Here is an 18,838-nt window from a genome sequence, read left to right on the forward strand (position 1 = left end):
CCTATCGGCTCAGTGGTTTAGACCACAGCGCCACCCACTGGGTAGGGAAAGTTAAATATCGCCCCCTCTTGCACTAGGATGGGGGTGAAAATTGGTCCATCCCGGCTTCTTGGTGGGGAGATTGTCAGGGTCTGGCTGATGGAACTGGTGGGCCACATTAGGCCCAGAGCCGCCGAGGTTTCCTCATGCTTGATCTAGTCCATGAAAGGGTGTGCCACAACAGATCTGTTAACAGGGTAACCTATGCATGGGCATTCAGCAGTTAAGTCCCAATGAGCTCCAAGGGGCTTACTCCCAGGTAAGCATGCATCCTAGTGCAGCCATACTCCTTCAGAAGGTGGTGGACTCAGTGGCGTAGCGTGGGTTGTCAGCACCCGGGGCAAGGCAAGTAATTTGCGCCCCCTAACCTTTGGATTTGCCCTAACCCCAGATGTTGCGCCCGGTGCGGCCGGCCCCCTCCTGCACCCCCCACGCTACGCCACTGGGTGGACTCTCCTTCCTTGGAGCTTTTAAAGCAGAGGTTGGATGGCCATCTGCTGTGGTCACTTTAGATTCCTGCATTGTAGGGGGTTGGACTAGATGACCCATGAGGTCCCACCCACCACTACTATGATTCTATGATACAAGACAAAACTCGGCAGCGTTTCACGATTTCAAGGCTGTCCTCATCTGAAAACTAAGAAACTAGTCCCTGGCGTGTTACTTAGAAAAGACGCCAGGGGTCTGAGCTGCTCCGTGGGGGTGGGGAAAGGCCAGGGGTAAGTGGTGAGAAGATTTCTGGAACGGGAAGCCAAAAGCCTTTCGTAAACAGGAGTGTAAATCTCTTAATCTTCCCTGGGGCTGTTTTTTGTCCTCAGGATTTCCACACGCGGGAGAGGCCTGTCTACGAACAACAACAACAATGCACCGCTCGCTCCTTCTGCCGCGCTCTTCTCCCCGGTGGCTCGCTGGGCTGGAAGGGGGCTTTTCCTGCCCTAAGCCGGGCTGCGCAGCAGTTGCCCCTAGCCAAACTTCACCCAGCGATCGCCAAAGCCCCGGCAGCCCGCCAGGTGCTTCCAAATCTCCCTTGCGCAAAACCAGAATCAGCCGGTGCCTCGCACACATGGGCAGAGCGCGCCGACTTGCAAGCGGCCAGAGATGGGCCGGCGGTGCAGGGAGTTGGTGGAGGAAGATCACGCCGAGGCGAAGTGCCCTGGGGACAAAAGGGCAACGCTCGGGGGTCGAGGCCGGCGGGGGAATTAAGCCCCCACCCACTCCCGACCCCGCTTCCCTGCGTCCCTCCCCCGACACGGGCGAGGAGAGCTCCGGGCGGGCGCCTTGCTGAAGATGCCACTCCAGACTGCAGCAGTCCCGGGGACTCCGCCGCGGGAAGCAGCAGCAGCAGCGGATCCGCCGCGCTCGAGAGGCGCCCGGGAGTAAGCGCGGCTCCCTCCGGGGTGAGTGGGTGGGTGTGCCAGCCAGGCCTGCCCTCGAGGCTGGGCACCGGAGCCTGGGCGGCCTCGGGCAAGCGGGGAGGCATGCATGGCGCGCCAGGCAGGCGGGCAGGCTCCGCACGCAGCGGCCGCGAAGCTTTGTCTGCTGCGGGCAGGAAGGTTTCCCGCTGCTCCCGCAGCCGCCGTGAGGTAACTCGCGGCCAGTCGCCTTGTGGCCCCGCCGCCGCGCGCGGTTCCTCCGCCGCTGTCCTTCCCTGCTCCGCGCGGGGCTCCTTATTTCGCGCTTTTTACGCGGCCCGCTCCCCACATCTCCGGCCAGGTTTCTGCTCGCGGGGAGCCACTGAGGAAGGCGCCAGAGGCGAGAGCCGCCACCTGAACGAGCCATTGACTACTGTCCCCCCCCTCCCAAACGTGTTCTTCTTTTGCCTGAGGCGGAAACCAGGGGAGGGTTTTCTCATCTCTTTTTTATCATTTAGCACTGCCTGTCTCCGCCTGGGTGCGGAACTTTTTTTTCTGTCGAGGGCCACAATCCTTGTGTTCGGGGTCGGAGGCGCATGTTTTTTGGAGGGCAGCGGAGAAGTTAGCGCTGTGGGCGTGGCTAGGGCAAAAAATGGGATATCCTTTCAATCCCACCATTTCCCCTTGTGTTTGTGACACCCCATTTCTTCCTCTCCCTCTCCCTCTCCCTCCATGCCTGGTTCCGCCAGATAGCCTTAACTTGCAAAGAGCTTTCGAAATTAGGCTGCGAGGGCTGCATGCCGTGGAAGTGTACAACCTGATGATTAACTCTGCAGTCCTAAACCTGGCTACTCAGATGTAAGATCCATCGAGTTGTATGGGACTTTCTCCCAGGTAAGCAGGTGTAGGTGCCTTAAGGCGCCATGCAGGACACAGCCTGCCATTTCACATGCTGCAGCCTGTGGTTTATTTTGAGATATTAAGCATGATAATCTGTTACGAGACCGTCTGTTGCCAAGTAAATGAACACAAGAGTACCTCTTGCAGACAAGAGACTTCAGTGGTGCGTAGCCTTGAAGAGGCGCTTGCCAAGTATTTATTTTGAAATTTTATATGCCTCTTTTCAGGGCTAAGTGCTCTGGAGAAGATTTATATAAGTCATAACATCAACGACACTGCAGTATAAAACTACAATTTTAAAAGTAACTTGGCATAAGTAACCCTATTTCTACCTCTGAATGTTGGAGGACATGCAGTACTTTTTCATTTAAGGCAGCTAACAGGTGGCCATACTGATACAGGCCTGTATCCACATTTACACAAAACATCCCTGAGGGTTCAATGTGGTTTTTTACTTAATAAATGTGTTTAGCATATACACATATACCTGGGAGTCAGTCCACTTGAACTCAATTAGTAGACATGCATAGGATTGCATGACTGGAGAGCAAAACCCCTTGAATTCGGTGGGATTTTCTTCTGAGTAGAAGTGCTTGGGCAAGGCAAAAATAGATGGACTTTTGCAGGTGGGATGGAGAGAGAATCCTGCCTGTTCCTAAATAATTTCCCTTTATAAAGCAAAAACTTACGTCCAAGAAAGCATGCTTAGGATCACAGTCCAGTCTTCATTCACGATGACCGGTCACCAGATTTTATAAAACGAAGTTTGATCATAGTAGTTTAAATGAAACAAACCCCATGGCGATCATGCAGGACCATTTTATACATGATCTATGACCCCCATATTAGCTGTGCCCATGTGAGAAGCAGAGGGAAAGAAGTAGAGGGAAGAGGCACATTTCAGCATTCTCCTGAGGATAATGGTTTGATACTGGCTTATTCCTATGCGGAAGGCAATTTTGTAGGAATTACTATAACACACATGGGGAAGATGGTAGGAGTGGGGCTTCTGCTGCGCCTACCCATGCATAAACATACTGTACAGCAAAGCAGGTCTGCAAAATATTAACAGCCTATCAGCGGATTGCTCATTTCTGTCCATACCAGAAATGCCTTTGGCACAGGAAATTAGTTATGTTTTAAGAGATAGGAAAAATCATGGAACACAATGCCCCTGAGTTGTGAGTTACACACGTACCAATATTCAGCGGCCCAGAGTTGATGGAAACACTTCTACTATTTTTTGCTACTGATATGGCAGTAACCAGGAACTACCACATAAATTATGTCTTTGTTGTTTAAGTCTCATATATGTGTGTGTGTGTGAGAGAGAGAGAGAGCAAGAGAGCGAGAAGCCCTAGATATTTTGCTTTGTTGTGCTGTTTAAAAAGTGTATTGGTCACATACTGCAATTATGCTTTAATTGTTGCTCCTTTTTCTTTTTTTAAAAAAGTATCTCAGGACGTGTCTTATGTTTTCAAAAACAGAAATGAAAATTCTCGTGTTTTTATGTAAGGGTTGCGATTGCAGACTTTTAGAAAATGGGCAGATTTGCAAACACATTAGAAGTGATTTTCTCAGATTTGATATTTGGCCTAAACCATCAAGACAGAATACTGGATGGAGGATCATCTGGGAGGGGTGGGTGGGGAGCTGGAATAATTAATATCATTCATGTGACAAACAAGAGGACAGTAGTGGCCTGTAGAGCTCTGGCCAGTTTGCCCCTCTGACACAGCTCTCTTGTGTAGCCTTAGGAAAATCCTTTAAAATGCTGCTTCTTTTTTTCCAAAGCACCATGTATTAAATATGTGCAACTTAATATAGCTTTCAAAGGGCCCAGATTTACAGACATTCTGAGCATTTTATGCTCCATGGGTATCTAGCCAAATCAAGAGCTGCTGTTTATTTGCTGGTTAAATCCAAACTACAAGAAAGAAGATTCCACCTAAACATTAGGAAGAACTTCCTGACAGTAAGAGCTGTTCGACAGTGGAATTTGCTGCCAAGGAGTGTGGTGGAGTCTCCTTCTTTGGAGGTCTTTAAGCAGAGGCTTGACAACCATATGTCAGGAGTGCTCTGATGGTGTTTCCTGCTTGGCAGGGGGTTGGACTCGATGGCCCTTGTGGTCTCTTCCAACTCTATGATTCTATGATTCTAAATACATTTTTATTTCACCCAGGAGCTCAGGATGCCATACATGCCCTCCTCCTTTTATCCTCACAACAATCCTGTGAATCAGATTAGGATGCAACATAGTGATTGACCAAGGTGACCCAGTGAATGAACCTCATATCTAAGCAGGGACATAACAATTTTTTAAATGGCAGTAGGAGACCTTCCTATGCAGTAAGTCTGAGAGTAGGTCTAAGTCAGGGTGGTCCTACACATGGCCCGAGGGCCCCATGCGGCCCTCAAGTTCTTTTTTGGTGGCTTCTGCAACCAAGCGTGTGGCCCGCAGATTCCGTGTCAAAATGCTCTTGCCGTCCACTTGATATGGAAAGTTGGACTGCCCTGGTCTAACTAAACTGTGGGACTTATCAATAAACATGCGTTAAATCACACTGTTAGCGAGTTGGGCCCTAAAATGTAAATAATCTAAACAGAGTTGCAGCTAATAAAATGTCGGGCTTATCTTCACTTTACTTCAATCTCCCCATCTGCAAAACTGGCACATTCCTGTTGTGATTTTAGTAAGGAATGAACTACACGTTATGTGTAGTTGTGTTATTCCACAACGAAGCTGCAGGTCCTTCAATTTGAAGTGAAACACCAATAAGGAAGGAAGAAGTGTGTGGGGAGGGGGATAGAACCTCCCTTTTACCTCGTGCTGTTTTTCTACTGAAAATTGCAAGCCTCTGAACTGCTAATAATAATAATAATAATAATAATAATAATAATAATAATTTATTTATACCCCGCCCATCTGGCTGAGTTTCCCCAGCCACTCTGGGTGGCTCCCAATCTTAACCCCACTAGGAAAAAGGTATTTTGGACAAAATTTGTGGGAGGAAATAATGTCTTTCCCAGAGCAAAGACGACCTAACAGGGTTATTCGGAAGACAGTATCAATTATGGAAAGAACTTTTTACACTAGGAGAGCAAATGCTAATGTATTCTGGAATCCCAGTTATTATGTCAGTGTAGCATTTCGGACTTGTTGGCCTTGTTGATTAAGAGCAAACAGCAGTCACTGATGTTTGGCGTTGCTGCTCTAAGGATGGTCTGCGGCTTTTCCGGCAGCCAGCTTGCTGCATGACACTTAGTTGTGTGGAGTAATCTGTGAGTGAATGGAAGAGACAAGGCTGGGTCAAGGCTGCTCTGAGTCAGCAGTGAGGTGAGGGCCAGTGTCCTATCCTAGTTCTGGGCAGCTGATGGCGTGTGCACAGTTTTGACAAACAACCTTTCCTTTTTCTGAGTGTGTTTGCAGTGCAGATATCCAAAGATAAAAATACGTTGCGGGTAACAATGTGAAAACATTTTGCGGCCAAAATATCTGTCCCTACAAGGGCACGGTTAAGTATTTCAAATCCTACAGCTGTGGCTGGGTGTTGAAAATCTGCTTCCGATTCATGCCACTTTGGCTGCCTACAGGTGACTTGGAGAGGAGCTGAAATTTCTCAGAGTACATTTCCCCAAGATTCTTCTTTTTCTTATCCTCCCTCTAGGAAAAACGAAGGCCATTTTTCTGTGGGTGGCGGCGGTGGCGGCTGCCATTTCCACCCTCATGAAGTCCCAGGTTGTTGTGGAGGATGCAAAATGGCGGCCGAGCTGCCAACAACCCAGTTTTATTTGAGTTGATGAATAAAGCACCAAAGAAACTAAAATAAAAGATGACCCTGAGCCTGTGAAAACATTTTCTGTTTGTTTCAGGATACTCAGTGGAAAATGTACGCCAGTCGCGAAGATGTTGGCTATGATTTTGAAGAGGATTCCAAAGACAGGGAGAAGAAGCTTATGGCGAATCCAGATGTTGATGGTGGATGGGCTTGGATGATTGTCCTTTCTTCTTTCCTGGTGCACATACTCATCATGGGATCACAAATGGCCCTTGGTGTTCTCAACATGGAATGGCTTGACGAATTCAGCCAAAGTCGAGGCCTGACAGCGTGGGTCAGCTCCCTTAGTATGGGTATAACCTTGATTGTAGGTAAGCCATTCTAGAAGAAATGGATATGCCCAAGATCAGTTCCCGCAGAGATAGATACATTTATGGATCAAAATATTTAGCAACAGTCCCTTATAAAATATGATACTGTTTGCCTGTTTCCATTTTTCTGTAATCTCTGCCTGTCATGAGTCATGTTGTCTCAGTTTCATATATTGATTAGAAATAAGTGCCTAGATCTTTGAGAACCGATGTTCAGCACTTAACAGTTTTGAACAGGTGGCCTAATATTTACTGATCTTATTGCTGGTAATCAGTGGTTTCAGTGTGGTTATCCTCGTGAAGAGAATAAACAAAGCTTTAGGAAAACAATCCATTCTTCATGTTTTGGCACAGGTCCTTTTATTGGTTTGTTCATTAACACCTGCGGTTGCCGGAAGACAGCAATAGCTGGAGGGATCTTGACTGCTGTAGGATGGATACTGAGTTCCTATGCCTCAAATGTACATTACCTCTTTATAACGTTCGGGGTTACAGCTGGTAAGCATGCTTTCGTTTTTGAATATGCATTCGGATTTTCATTGTAGAAACTGACCTGTAAGAACACAGAATGCTAAAATAAGCAAGCCTGAGTCTGCAAAGAGGCAGTCACCCTGACCTACAATCCCTTCTAAGCACAGTAACTCCACCACAAACATGAAGTTCCTCAGCCTGTAAGAGTTTCTTCATGCATGTCAATGGAGGAGGGTAGGTTTGTGCACACAAAACAGTGCACATGAGAAGATACATCACATGTTGCGAGGTCAAAAGTGACACGTATGCAGCATCTACACATAAGCACTTCAGATCACCTGCATAGATACCTTAATTCAGGTGATGCATGGTGTTTCAGATTAGCTGGAAAGCCACAACCAACCTAAATATTGAATGTCTGTATTTTGTTTCACAGCAAATCATATGCCCCTGTCACACTTCTTGGGCAGATTCCCAAGTTGATGTGAAATAGCAAGTTTGTTTGTTTGTTTATGCGCCTCCCATATAAAACATTTCCAGGGTGGTTTGCAAAATATTTAAAAGCAGAAGATGCAATTACAATAACATATAACAATAAAACATGCAGTTTACCCATAGCTCTTGGACATGCTTTAAGATTCCAGCGTTCCCCTTTGTCCTTGCAAACTAAAAGTACAATGGTAATTTGAAGGTGTGATGCAAGCATGTTTTCCCCCTCCGATGTCCTTTTTGCAACAATGCAGGCAAGGCAGCACTAAGATTAATAGTTAAATAAGACCAGTATAACTGAATGGCTGCATTTGCATGTCACAGTAAGCTATAAACCATCTGTTATTGTGCATCAGCAAATCACTCCCACTTCTATCCTCTCTACTACTTCTTGCTAGTGCGCAGAGGAGAAAAACAACAATCCCTAGCTGAGCATTGTGTCTGAAACAGGGATCATGATTTCTTTCACCCCAACCACAAAGATCAACCAAGATTTCTTCTTGGCTTACCAATTGTGGTTTGCTCGAGTACTGGTTTGGACATAATACTAAGCCGGGGATCATGGTTTCTTTTCTTTGCACACTAAGGGCATGATTTGCTCATGCACAGTAAGTCATGGATTACAGTTTGCCATGATGTGCAAATGTGTTGAGCATTTGACAAAATCCCTTTGCTGGAAACATACACCGGTTATTTCGCGTACAGAATGCCATATGAAGAATACAGCACTGTGGAACATAAAAGGCTTGGTGTTCCTTTCAGAAGCATTGGAATGAATGCACAAAGCTTAGTGCATCAGTCTAAAGCAGGGGTTCCCAAACTGGTCTGCAGACTACCACTGGTCCGCAAGCTTTACTCAGGTGGTCCATGGCACGTCTGGGAAGAATGGTGGAAGCAGTGGCTGTGAATGGCAGGCACAATTATTATTACTTACTAAATTTGTCAAGGGACGCGGGTGGCGCTGTGGGTTAAACCACAGAGCCTAGGGTTTGCCGATCGGAAGGTCGGTGGTTCGAATCCCCGCGACGGGGTGAGCTCCCGTTGCTCGATCCCTGCTCCTGCAAGCCTAGCAGTTCAAAAGCACGTCAAAGTGCAAGTAGATAAATAGGTACCTCTCCGGTGGGAAGGTAAACGCCGTTTCCGTGTGCTGCTCTGGTTTGCCAGAAGCGGCTTAGTCATGCTGGCCACATGACCCGGAAGCTGTACATCGGCTTCCTCAGCCAATAAAGCGAGATGAGCACTGCAACCCCAGAGTCGGTCACGACTGGACCTAATGGTCAGGGGTCCCTTTACCTTTACCTTACTAAATTTGTATAACACCCTTCACCCAAAGATCCTAGTTGCTGCTCCATCGCTCTAAGATCACAGCGATCTGCCCACAGGGTGAGTGGGATGGACCAGGATAGAAGGTGACTAGTGATGTGATGTGATAAGATAAGCTAAGATACAGCACCTAGCACAGCATGTTACAATTGCTACAACAGGCAGAAAAATCATTAAGTGTCAAGACCCTTGGCAATTTCCAAGTGGTCCATGGAGAGAGAAGTTTGGGTGTCCCTAGTCTAAAGGAACTAGATAGATATTGGGGTCACCTAAAGTATTGTGTCATTTCAGGACAACGTCTTCCTCTTTCACATTGCTGATCCTTATGAGCAATATTCACTGGGGTTGATTTGGGACACTGCATCTTAATCATATTTTATTTGCTCTTTCTCAGAGTGGATTTATGGTTTTGATATTGATAATCTTTAAATAACCTTTCCTCTGAAGGTGGCATGACAGCTGGTTAAACAGAGTGGCCCGGGCCAATTCAAAAGTTTCATAGAATCATAGAATGTTAGACTTGGAAGGGACCCCAAGTGATAAACTCACTTGGCATATAAAACTTGGCAGGAACTCATACAAAGTTGCTTAAAGCAATATATTTGAGTGTGTGCCATAGGTAGAAAGCTTATGATCCTGATGAGGCTTACTACCGAGTTAGCTACCAGTACTGTTCTGGCTGCTACAACCAAAAAAAGAGGATATTTTAGAACTGAAGAAGGTGCAAAAATGGGCAACTATTTTTGGTTGGAACAACTGCCCTACAAGGAAAGGTTCTGACTTTGGGGTTTTTTAATTCAGAAGGAAAATAATAATAATAATAATAATAATAATAATAATAATAATAATAATAATAATAATAATTTATTTATACCCCGCCCTCCCCAGCCAAGGCCGGGCTCAGGGCGGCTAACAACCAATAATAAAAACGAGTTGAATGAATACAACTTAAAAACAAGATTAAAATACAACATTAAAACAATTAAAATGCAGCCTCATCACAGGAGGAGAAAAGAAAAAGAAAGAGGGGGAGGGAATCAAATTGACTCCAAGCCAAAGGCCAGGCAGAACAACTCTGTCTTACAGGCCCTGCGGAACAATATGATATATGGTAGAGGTTTATAATTATCATGTGCGGCATTTGACAAAGCTTTACATTAAATTAATTTAGATAGGCCTTGAACTGGCCTATTCTCATTGTGTTAAGACACATAAAATTGTAGATGTTTGCTGTCACTTTATGGAAGTGGGCAGGCAGCCTTCTGCACTCAGCTGTCTGACTATGAGTGTGAGAGTATAAATAGAAGGGCAAAAAAAGGTAACAGTAAACTTTGTTGTGTATAGATGAGAAAATTGATTTTGAGCTTGAAACACCACAAGGCTGTTAATCATCACAAGAGATATCTGAAGTGGAAAAATCCAAAAGACACCCCCTGCAGTATGAAAATACAATGATAAGAGAAAACAAAACATTATGACCCCATTTAATGGCATACGGAAGCTGAGTTGGACTTCTCTTCTGTCTCCTGGTAGGGTTATCCTGTTCAGTAGAATAAATATTAGTCTTCTCTCTTTCTAAGGCCATAGCAGACCCCATTAGAATAAGAGGAGAAATTCCACATTCATTCTCAGCCTGGAATGAGGGGCAGGTGGCAAAGAAACCTTAGGAATAAACTTCTTGTAAACTGACAACATAAGCACATTAGGTGCTTAGAGACAGCAAAAACATATTCAGGCAGAAAGTATATGGTCCATTAGTCTGCAAATATTTTCTTCTTTTCACAGATGATGCCACAGTGTTGACATAAGAGCAGATTGTCTTTTCTGGGACACCCACTTAAACCAATTAACTTACTAGGAATTGTTTGAGCATCAGTGAAAGCAGAACTCAGAGCAGTTTCAGCTCTCATATCAGAAAAGGAACAATTTTAAATACAGTAAAGTATATGGCTGTGGTGGTTGTGGAATGGAAGCCACAAACTCAATCCCTAGTTATTAGTCCTGCATGTGAGGTAGCTTCTACCTTTAAGGGAAACCATGTGTCTAATAAATCTGTGGCTTTTACCTGAAACACTGATGATAGATCCCATTCCAGCATGCATAATACTGTTTCTGGAATCAGGCTTTGGTGTTAGTTGAAGAGTCATTCTGGCTTTGGAGGCTGATATGACTTGAATTTGAGATTATGTATGGTCTTTCTAGTGATGGAGATAATTCGTTTATTAAGCCCAGGTGACTATATTTAGGTCTGATCTTACAGGTCTCAGGAATTCATGGCTTATACTACTACAGTATCAGCTCTGGGATACACAGCTAAGCCTCAGTAGGCTGATTTAAACTTTGATTTGTGGTGCTCAGAATCAGCTGAGTGTGATCTGTTATTCCCAGTCTTTATCACGACACGTTTCTACAACACATAAAAGCTTTACAAAATACTGCCAAAGCATACTCCCATGTCTGATAGCAGCATACAGTCACACCTTGTCATCATTTCTCAGCATTCGAAACCATACTGGAAGCTGCTTAGCTTTGCAAATGTGCTCACAGTTTTAGTGCTGCACCACTAGGATGCTTGTGGAAGCCTGTCCTTAACCCTTAGGTGAAGCCATACTGGATAACAACGTTTGGGCCTTGTGTCAATTTGCCTGCATGTGTTATGACTGCAGTGAAAGTTCTCCAGCTGATTCAGGAATCTCTCTTTTTCAGGTGTTGGGAGTGGGATGGTTTACCTGCCTGCTGTGGTCATGGTAGGCGAATACTTTGAGAAGAGAAGAGCACTTGCCCAGGGACTCAGCACAACTGGGACGGGGTTTGGTGCTTTCCTGATGACAGTTCTGCTGAAATACCTTTGCATGGAGTTTGGCTGGAGAAACGCAATGTTCATCCAGGGCGCGGTCTGTCTGAACCTGTGTGTTTGTGGAGCGCTCATGAGACCAGTTTACTACAAAGAGGAAGCCGCTGAAAAAAGCGGAGAGGGAAACGTCAGCAAGAGCCACACAAAAGCTCTCTCTTGCTCTGCAGAAACACTGGCATCTAATGGCATCTTACAGGAAGAAGCAAAAGAAGGGCAAGGTAAGGAGGAAAAGTCTGACATTTTTTCAGACTTGGAAAACAAAGATGCAACCAGACACTGGAAGAATATCTATGCTCTTTGCGTGCTGAAGAGGGTGAGTCAGCTGACACTTACAATCCAGAAAGGCTTTCGGACCTGGTATTCTAGTTACTTTGGCGCTGCATCCCTCTTCACCAACAGAAAGTTTGCAGCCTTTGTGTTTTGGGCCTTATTTGCATACAGCACTTTTGTTATCCCTTTTATCCATCTTCCGGAAATAGTGAAGCAATACGGCCTATCTGCACAGAACGATGTATTCCCTTTGACCTCAATTATTGCCATTGTCCACATTCTTGGCAAGGTCATCCTTGGCATCATTTCTGATTCACCCTGCGTCAGTGCTTGGAATGTCTTCATGGCAGCCAACTTCACTCTCGTCTTCTGCATTTTTGTTTTACCACTAATGCACACATATGCTGGGCTCGCTGTGGTCTGTGCCCTAATAGGATTTTCCAGTGGATATTTTTCACTCATGCCTGTTGTTACTGAAGATTTAGTTGGGATTAAGCACCTCGCAAATGCCTATGGAATCATCATATGTGCTAATGGGATTTCAGCACTCCTGGGACCACCTTTTGCAGGTAAGTGCAAAGTTTTGTTTGTCCAACTTTATAGTCCATGCGTACTTTATAGCCCCTAGAGTTCATAGTGAGAGCCAGGGTGGTGTAGTAGTTAAGAGTGTTGGACTAGGACCTGGGAGACACGAGTTAAGATCCTCACACGGCCATGAAGCTTGCTGTGTGGCCTTTGGCCAGTCACTGCCTCTCAGCCTAACCTACTTCACAGGGTTGTTGTGGGCATTAAATTGGGGGGGGGGACCATGTGTGCTGCCTTGAATCCCTTGGAGGAAAAGGTGGGATATAAACACAATAAATAAAATAATTAGTGAATCATTGCATGTACGATTACCATTCATTCTCGCCCACTCCACGCCCTTCATGGGCCACATTCCTAGTCAACAAATATACCTTGGTACATTCTTGATTTTGAAGAAAGGAGCGCCTAGTGTGGTAGAAGTTGTTTGACAAGATAACACAATGCTCACAGGGCAAATCTGAAGATGGAACTTCACCAACATCTGCTTTCCCACAGATGTCTAATCTCATTGGCTACCAGCCACTACCTCTGACCCTTTGTTGGCTGACTCTACCAGACCCTCTGGCTTATAGCATACTTGGGGGAGTTTTGTGCAGATGCAGACTATAGAGTAAATCAGATACCAGTTAGTGTAAGGCATAGCAACCGCAAAGCCATCCAATGCATTGCAGAATGGTTTCTATGAAAGTTAAGATGGATGAAAGACAAATGGAGGTGGGGAAAGAGACTGAGCATAGTATGATATGATCAGTAGTGAGGCTGAAGATTCACTGCTGCTGATTTCTTGTTTACGTATTTAGCCAAAAGGTAGCTGCCAGTCGGATTGGCCTGACAGTGTCTGTGGATCCTAGGTCAACTGCAGCAGTTACTAGTAGTCCTAGTTGCAGAGGTACAGTGGTGCCTTTTCCTCTGCAGAGTTCAATTCCAGTTTTTCTTGCAGCAGTATTATCAGTTAGGATAACAGAATAGGTGGAAATGATGATTGTTTATTTAATTTCACAAGAGTTGATAGGAGCAGCTCAGAATGCTATGATTAGAATAAATAATGTTCTCTGTTCTTCACTGATTTATTGATCATTGCTCTTGTTTTCCAGGCTGGATTTATGACCTGACACAAAAATATGACTTTTCTTTCTACATATGTGGCTTGCTTTACATGGTGGGAATCCTCACTTTGCTCATACAGCCTTGTATTGGAAAGATAAAGCCATCACCGGCAAAAAACAGAGAAGGTGGAAAAATATAGCACAATGTACTGAGAGCTTTTTTAAACAGAACGTCATTTCATCATTTGGTTTTCCGGAAATGGTACCAAACAGTACATCTAATGGGACCAACTGGAGTGAAAGTCAACATCTTTGGACAGTAAATAAAGCTCACACTGCCACTATCAACGGACTAGTGGAAACAAGACTACAGCTGGTAGTTTTATTGGCACCTTTTCAAAAGCTGAACATCCAACTGACATAATGGTGCAGCTTTGATCAGTAGCTGAAAATCAGTTCTCTCTTTTGTTATTCACAGAGGTTTGACACAAGCACAATTCAGCAGACTGGAATGCAGTTACTCCTTATTTACACTAACAGGAAAAAGGGGAGGGGAAAAATAATTAGCCCCATTAGGAATCACACACATGAGAATCATCTCTATTGGTTATTCCAACTGTTGATAAATTAGTTGTTGAACATCAGCCAGACGCCAACCTGTGACATGTTACTACACAAATTAATGACAGTTTCTGGGGAACCTTTGGCCCTCTGGATGCTGTTAGACTCCACTGCCCATGAACCCCAGCCAGCTTGGTCAGGGATGATGGGAGTTGTAGTTCAGCAACATTTGAAGGACAGTATGTTCCCAACTCTTGTTTTAAGGACTCAAGATAATGAAAATGGTGTGTTTTATTATTATTATGGGATAAATGATTTGTGTCTGCAGACCACGGAGCAATTTATTCTATTTGCGCTAGCTTAAATAACCTTGAGATAGCAACATGGGAAAGAAGGAACAATGGCAACAAAAGCCCAAAGCTTTAAGGTGGTTACTAGTGGGGAGCTACATCATGGTTCTTAGAATTAAAGGATCAGTAGTGAGGCTGAAGATTCACTGCTGCTGATTTCTTGTTTACATATTTAGCCAAAAGGTAGCTGCCAGTCGGATTGACCTGACAGTGTCTGTGGATCCTAGGTCAACTGTAGCAGCTATTATTAGTCCTAGTTGCAGAGGTACAGTGGTGCCTTTTCCTCTGCAGAGTTCAATTCCAGTTTTTCTTGCAGCAGTATTATCAGTTAGGATAACAGAATAGGTGGACATGATGATTGTTTATTTAATTTCACAAGAGTTGATAGGAGCAGCTCAGAATCGCCTTCCGTGGCTTTGGTTAAATTAGCACAGCCAGAGCATGCCATGCCTCATATGTCAGATCTCTTCCCCCCGTGTAATTGCTATGTCACATGCCTCTGCTAAACAAGCAAGGCTGGAACATACAGCCTGCTGATGTTAAGGGGGACCAATCATGACCTCTGCAAATGCAGCACTAAGGATTGTGGCACTCTTCACCATCTCAATTTCCCTCCCTAAGATTAAATAGCTTCTTCTGTAGTGCCCCCTGCCATACAGCAAGCTGCCCCTGTTTGTGCATGGGAAACAGCTTCTGAAGCTCTGCAACCAAGGGACAAAGCTAGTTCCCAAAATTAGCACTAAGGCGTTCAGGTCTACCATTGTCCTAGCTCTTGGAAGTCCAGTGTATGATTCTTTTCCCTGCCGCATTATGCCTCAAAAGCAGGATTGGATTGTAATAACGAAATAATTTAGATGTGGAAGTGTTTCTGTCTAATTGTAAAATACAGTAAGGACTATGCTGCACATCAAAATGCAAACATGCCAAAAAAATTCTAGGCACAGCAGCTTTAGTGCAGGGTATTTTTTGGGGGGTGGAGAAGTGGATGATTAATTCTTTTCAGGCTGACTGCTTTTAGAGCTGGAACTTCTTTCCCTAAGATACTTTTCTAGGATTCCAGATGGTGCTTATCTTGCAGTACATGACTTTAGAATTGCAGGGACCTGTTGCAGCAAAATGAAAAAAATCAAAAGGGGTTAAGCATCCCAAATCTCTGCTGCTTCTCCACTGCAAGTTGTTCCCTTCTGAAGAGGCTTAGAAAACATTTAGCCTTTGGTTTACTGCCTTCCACTACTGTGGAGAACCATCTTATCTCCCTGTGATTTTTGCCAAAGACAATCTCGTTGTATGTCAGCTAGAAAGAATCTTTAGTGTTCACTTAACTGCCTCCCAAAACGTTGCAGTTTAACATTCCCTCAGAGGGTTTTAGTCTGGAACAAAATTGTTTCCAAATGCATACAGAAATCCCTGGCTGCCTTATTGTTTGTGTAATTTACTGTACTGTTTTTATTTTTATTGTGTAACCTCACGGAGCCACTTTCTCAGGGCGAAATTTATCAAGGGTATATATTTTGTCTGAGAAGCAACTCCTTAGAATATAATACAGAATGTTCGATTATATATACAGAGAACAAAATACATACATTGTAATCCTGAATACGGCTTTTCCAAACTGTGTTGTATGGGTTTTTGTTTTTGGTAGTGAGCACAGCAAACACTTTAAGTGCATTACGTTTTTAAAAATTCTGAGAACATGGTGGGGCAGTATAGAATTGGCTGGTTCACACATTTACCCAGTTAGTGATCCCTTCCATGTGGCAGCAGAGGAAGTGCTTTTATCTAAAGCAGTGTTTCCCCAACTTTTTGAACTCAAGTCACTTCTCCAGAATTTACTCTACCCTCTGCTGTTGACATCCCTGCACCAGTCTCTTGGGCTGTTCCATATGTAAACAATAGAAATCCTTGTACACGTGTATACCTTTCCCTATATAGGGATCTTGCTATATGTACTGAAAACCTGGCATTAGAAGAGGAACAGAACATCTGTTTTCCTCATAAAGTCATGCACAGCAAAACAACATCAGAAGAAAGCAGCATTCTGAACTCTTCTTTCCAAATTGCACCCAGACGATGATGCACCAGTCATCATCTTCTGCCAGGGGGCATTTAATTCACCCATTTCTTCAGAATTCAGCCCCTCTTTGGAACATTGCCCCCCCCCCCCCCCGCTTTACCAGGCCTTTCACTAGCCAAAGGAGGTCTGTGCTACACTCTGAGAACCACTAAGCTAAGGTAACGTATAGCATGGGCACTACACATGGAGATGGAATTTGCACTATTCTTCCCTTTCAAAACGAGGAAAGGGAACACAAACCACAGAGCAATCATAATGGGGGGTTGGAGGAACTGAGCAGCTAATTCTCCATTGGCTTTTGGATCCAGTCTTTTGTGGGGAGGAGTGGATCTGGCGCCATAATGCCCTACTTTTGGAGCTTTCTGCTGGCTATTGCTGATGATAGCTTACTGCCTACTGGGCTGGAGGTGGGTATTCCACTGCAGCAGAGCCACGTCCATTAGGGACATTCTTCACTGGTGGGAGACTGGTGCATCCTAACCCGAGCCATCAATGTTGTGGGATGTAGGATTGCACCATCAGGATACAGATATATGGGTCTCCTGCAGAACATGTTCCTTTGGATGTGGTGAAGAGGGATGATTTCTGGTACAAAAAGTTATTTCTGGCCAGGGAAGTATGTGAAGCAGCCTAATGTTTGGTGCTTTGCAATCATTTATCTCTCAACTATTTTATTAAGGGTGCTTATTTTTGTGTAAATTAAATTCTTGTTTAAATATGTAAGTGCAACGCTGGAATCTTAAGAAAATGTAGTACTGTAAAAGGAAAATAATGATAACATGTACTTCAATGACAGCTTTTGTTTTGTTGTTGGAATGCTACTGGTAATTTTATGGAGACGTCTCACAAATTTAATTATATGAAAAGCGGATGTTTATTGCTTTGAACTGTAATTCATTTTTCTATTTATTCACATTATTGTTAGTAGCATTTTACCATACTTACTAAAATGTATCTTCTGTGTCATATACATTTTATATAGCACATTTATATGATAATGAAACTTTTTAGTACCGTATTTTTCACCCCATAGGACGCACCGGCCCATAGGACACATCAAGTTTTTTTTGGGGGGGGGGGGAAATAAAGAAAAAAAAAATTATTTCCCCCCCAGGCGCTTGTGGGGCCGGCAGCGGGGAGAAGCGCTCTTCTCCCCGCCACCCGCCTTCAGATCAGGTCCGGGGACAGCGGGAAGCCGCGCTGCGCCTCCCCTCTGTCCCCGGAGCTTGCGGGGCTGGCGGCGGGGTCTCCCTGCCGTCAGCCTCCAAACCACTTCCACTCCCTCTATCCCCCGACCTTGTGGGGCTGGCGCTGGGGCTCTCCTGAAGCGTGGAGAGCGAGAGGGGTCGGTGCGCACCGACCCCTCTCGCTCTCCAGGCTTCAGCGAAAGCCTGCATTCACCCCATAGGACGCACACACATTTCCCCTTCATTTTTGGAGGGGAAAAAGTGCGTCCTATAGGGCGAAAAATACGGTAACTTGCAGCACAATCCTCAACCCCACAGCGCTGCAAAAGAAGAGTTTGGATTTGATATCCCACTTTATCACTACCCAAAGGAGTCTCAAAGCGGCTAACAATCTCCTTTCCCTTCCTCCCCCACAACAAACACTGTGAGGTGAGTAGGGCTGAGAGACTTCAGAGAAGTGTGACTAGCCCAAGGCCACCCAGCAGCTGTATGTGGAGGAGCGGAGATGTGAACCCAGTTCACCAGATTACGAGTCCACCGCTCTTAACCACTACACCACACTGGCTCCCAATTATACAGTGGCACGATCACCCTACTAGGGACAACTATACAGATAATCCAGTTTGCATTAGAAACAAGAATGGACAACTGGTTCAACTTTAGATCAGAAGTGTGATTAAGGACTGAAGAAGGATCACGATGGTCTGTAACTCTAGCCTTTTTTAAAAAAATCTCTGACACCAACAGTTGAATATTAGTAAATCTCAGACATGTCTGAAATGGAAGTCAGTTGCATCATTCATTAGCCACTGATTGGAGCAGTCACAGCAGTTGCTAGCAAGGCTTGTCCCTTGTTTTCAGAGGGAAAAGGTACTGGAAGTGTTGTGACTGGCCAGACTGGCTGCAGTAGTTTCAGTGGTACCAGCACAACTACTAGGCGATGGGGCAGGGGCCTGGGCTCTTAGGTGAGTGGCACTTGCCAGAGCTTGGCTTCCTGCGCTGTCACTAGGGGAGAGTTGCACCCTTTGAGCTTCAATCCCCAAAGTTAATACATACATACTTATGATAATACTTGAATTACATAAGAACCCTTCAGTTTACGTCAAGCAATAATGAAAATCTGTGGTGTAACATTAGCAGAGTCCAAATTAAAACACAGTTCAGAAAAAAATAATCAGTAGTTTCAG

General features: G+C 44.7%; 1 protein-coding gene across 6 annotated transcripts; it reads left to right on the top strand.

Moving 5' to 3' along the window:
* Positions 1-793: 793 nt before the first annotated feature.
* Positions 794-17,341, top strand: SLC16A14 (solute carrier family 16 member 14). 6 transcript variants are annotated; one of them, XM_077929907.1, is made up of 6 exons: positions 1,287-1,415; positions 2,141-2,285; positions 6,165-6,441; positions 6,796-6,939; positions 11,431-12,417; positions 13,528-17,341. In XM_077929907.1, exons 3-6 carry the CDS (start codon positions 6,180-6,182, stop codon positions 13,677-13,679), a joined length of 1,545 nt encoding a protein of 514 aa, XP_077786033.1. In that variant the 5' UTR covers positions 1,287-1,415; positions 2,141-2,285; positions 6,165-6,179; the 3' UTR covers positions 13,680-17,341. The 6 variants fall into 6 exon arrangements, with proteins under 6 accessions (XP_028586997.2, XP_028586995.2, XP_077786033.1 ...); XM_028731160.2 differs by having other exon boundaries at positions 1,298-1,436; XM_028731161.2 differs by having other exon boundaries at positions 1,335-1,436; positions 2,145-2,285.
* Positions 17,342-18,838: the final 1,497 nt, after the last annotated feature.

The sequence above is a fragment of the Podarcis muralis genome, chromosome 6, assembly GCF_964188315.1.
Source record: "Podarcis muralis chromosome 6, rPodMur119.hap1.1, whole genome shotgun sequence".
NCBI lineage: Eukaryota > Metazoa > Chordata > Lepidosauria > Squamata > Lacertidae > Podarcis > Podarcis muralis.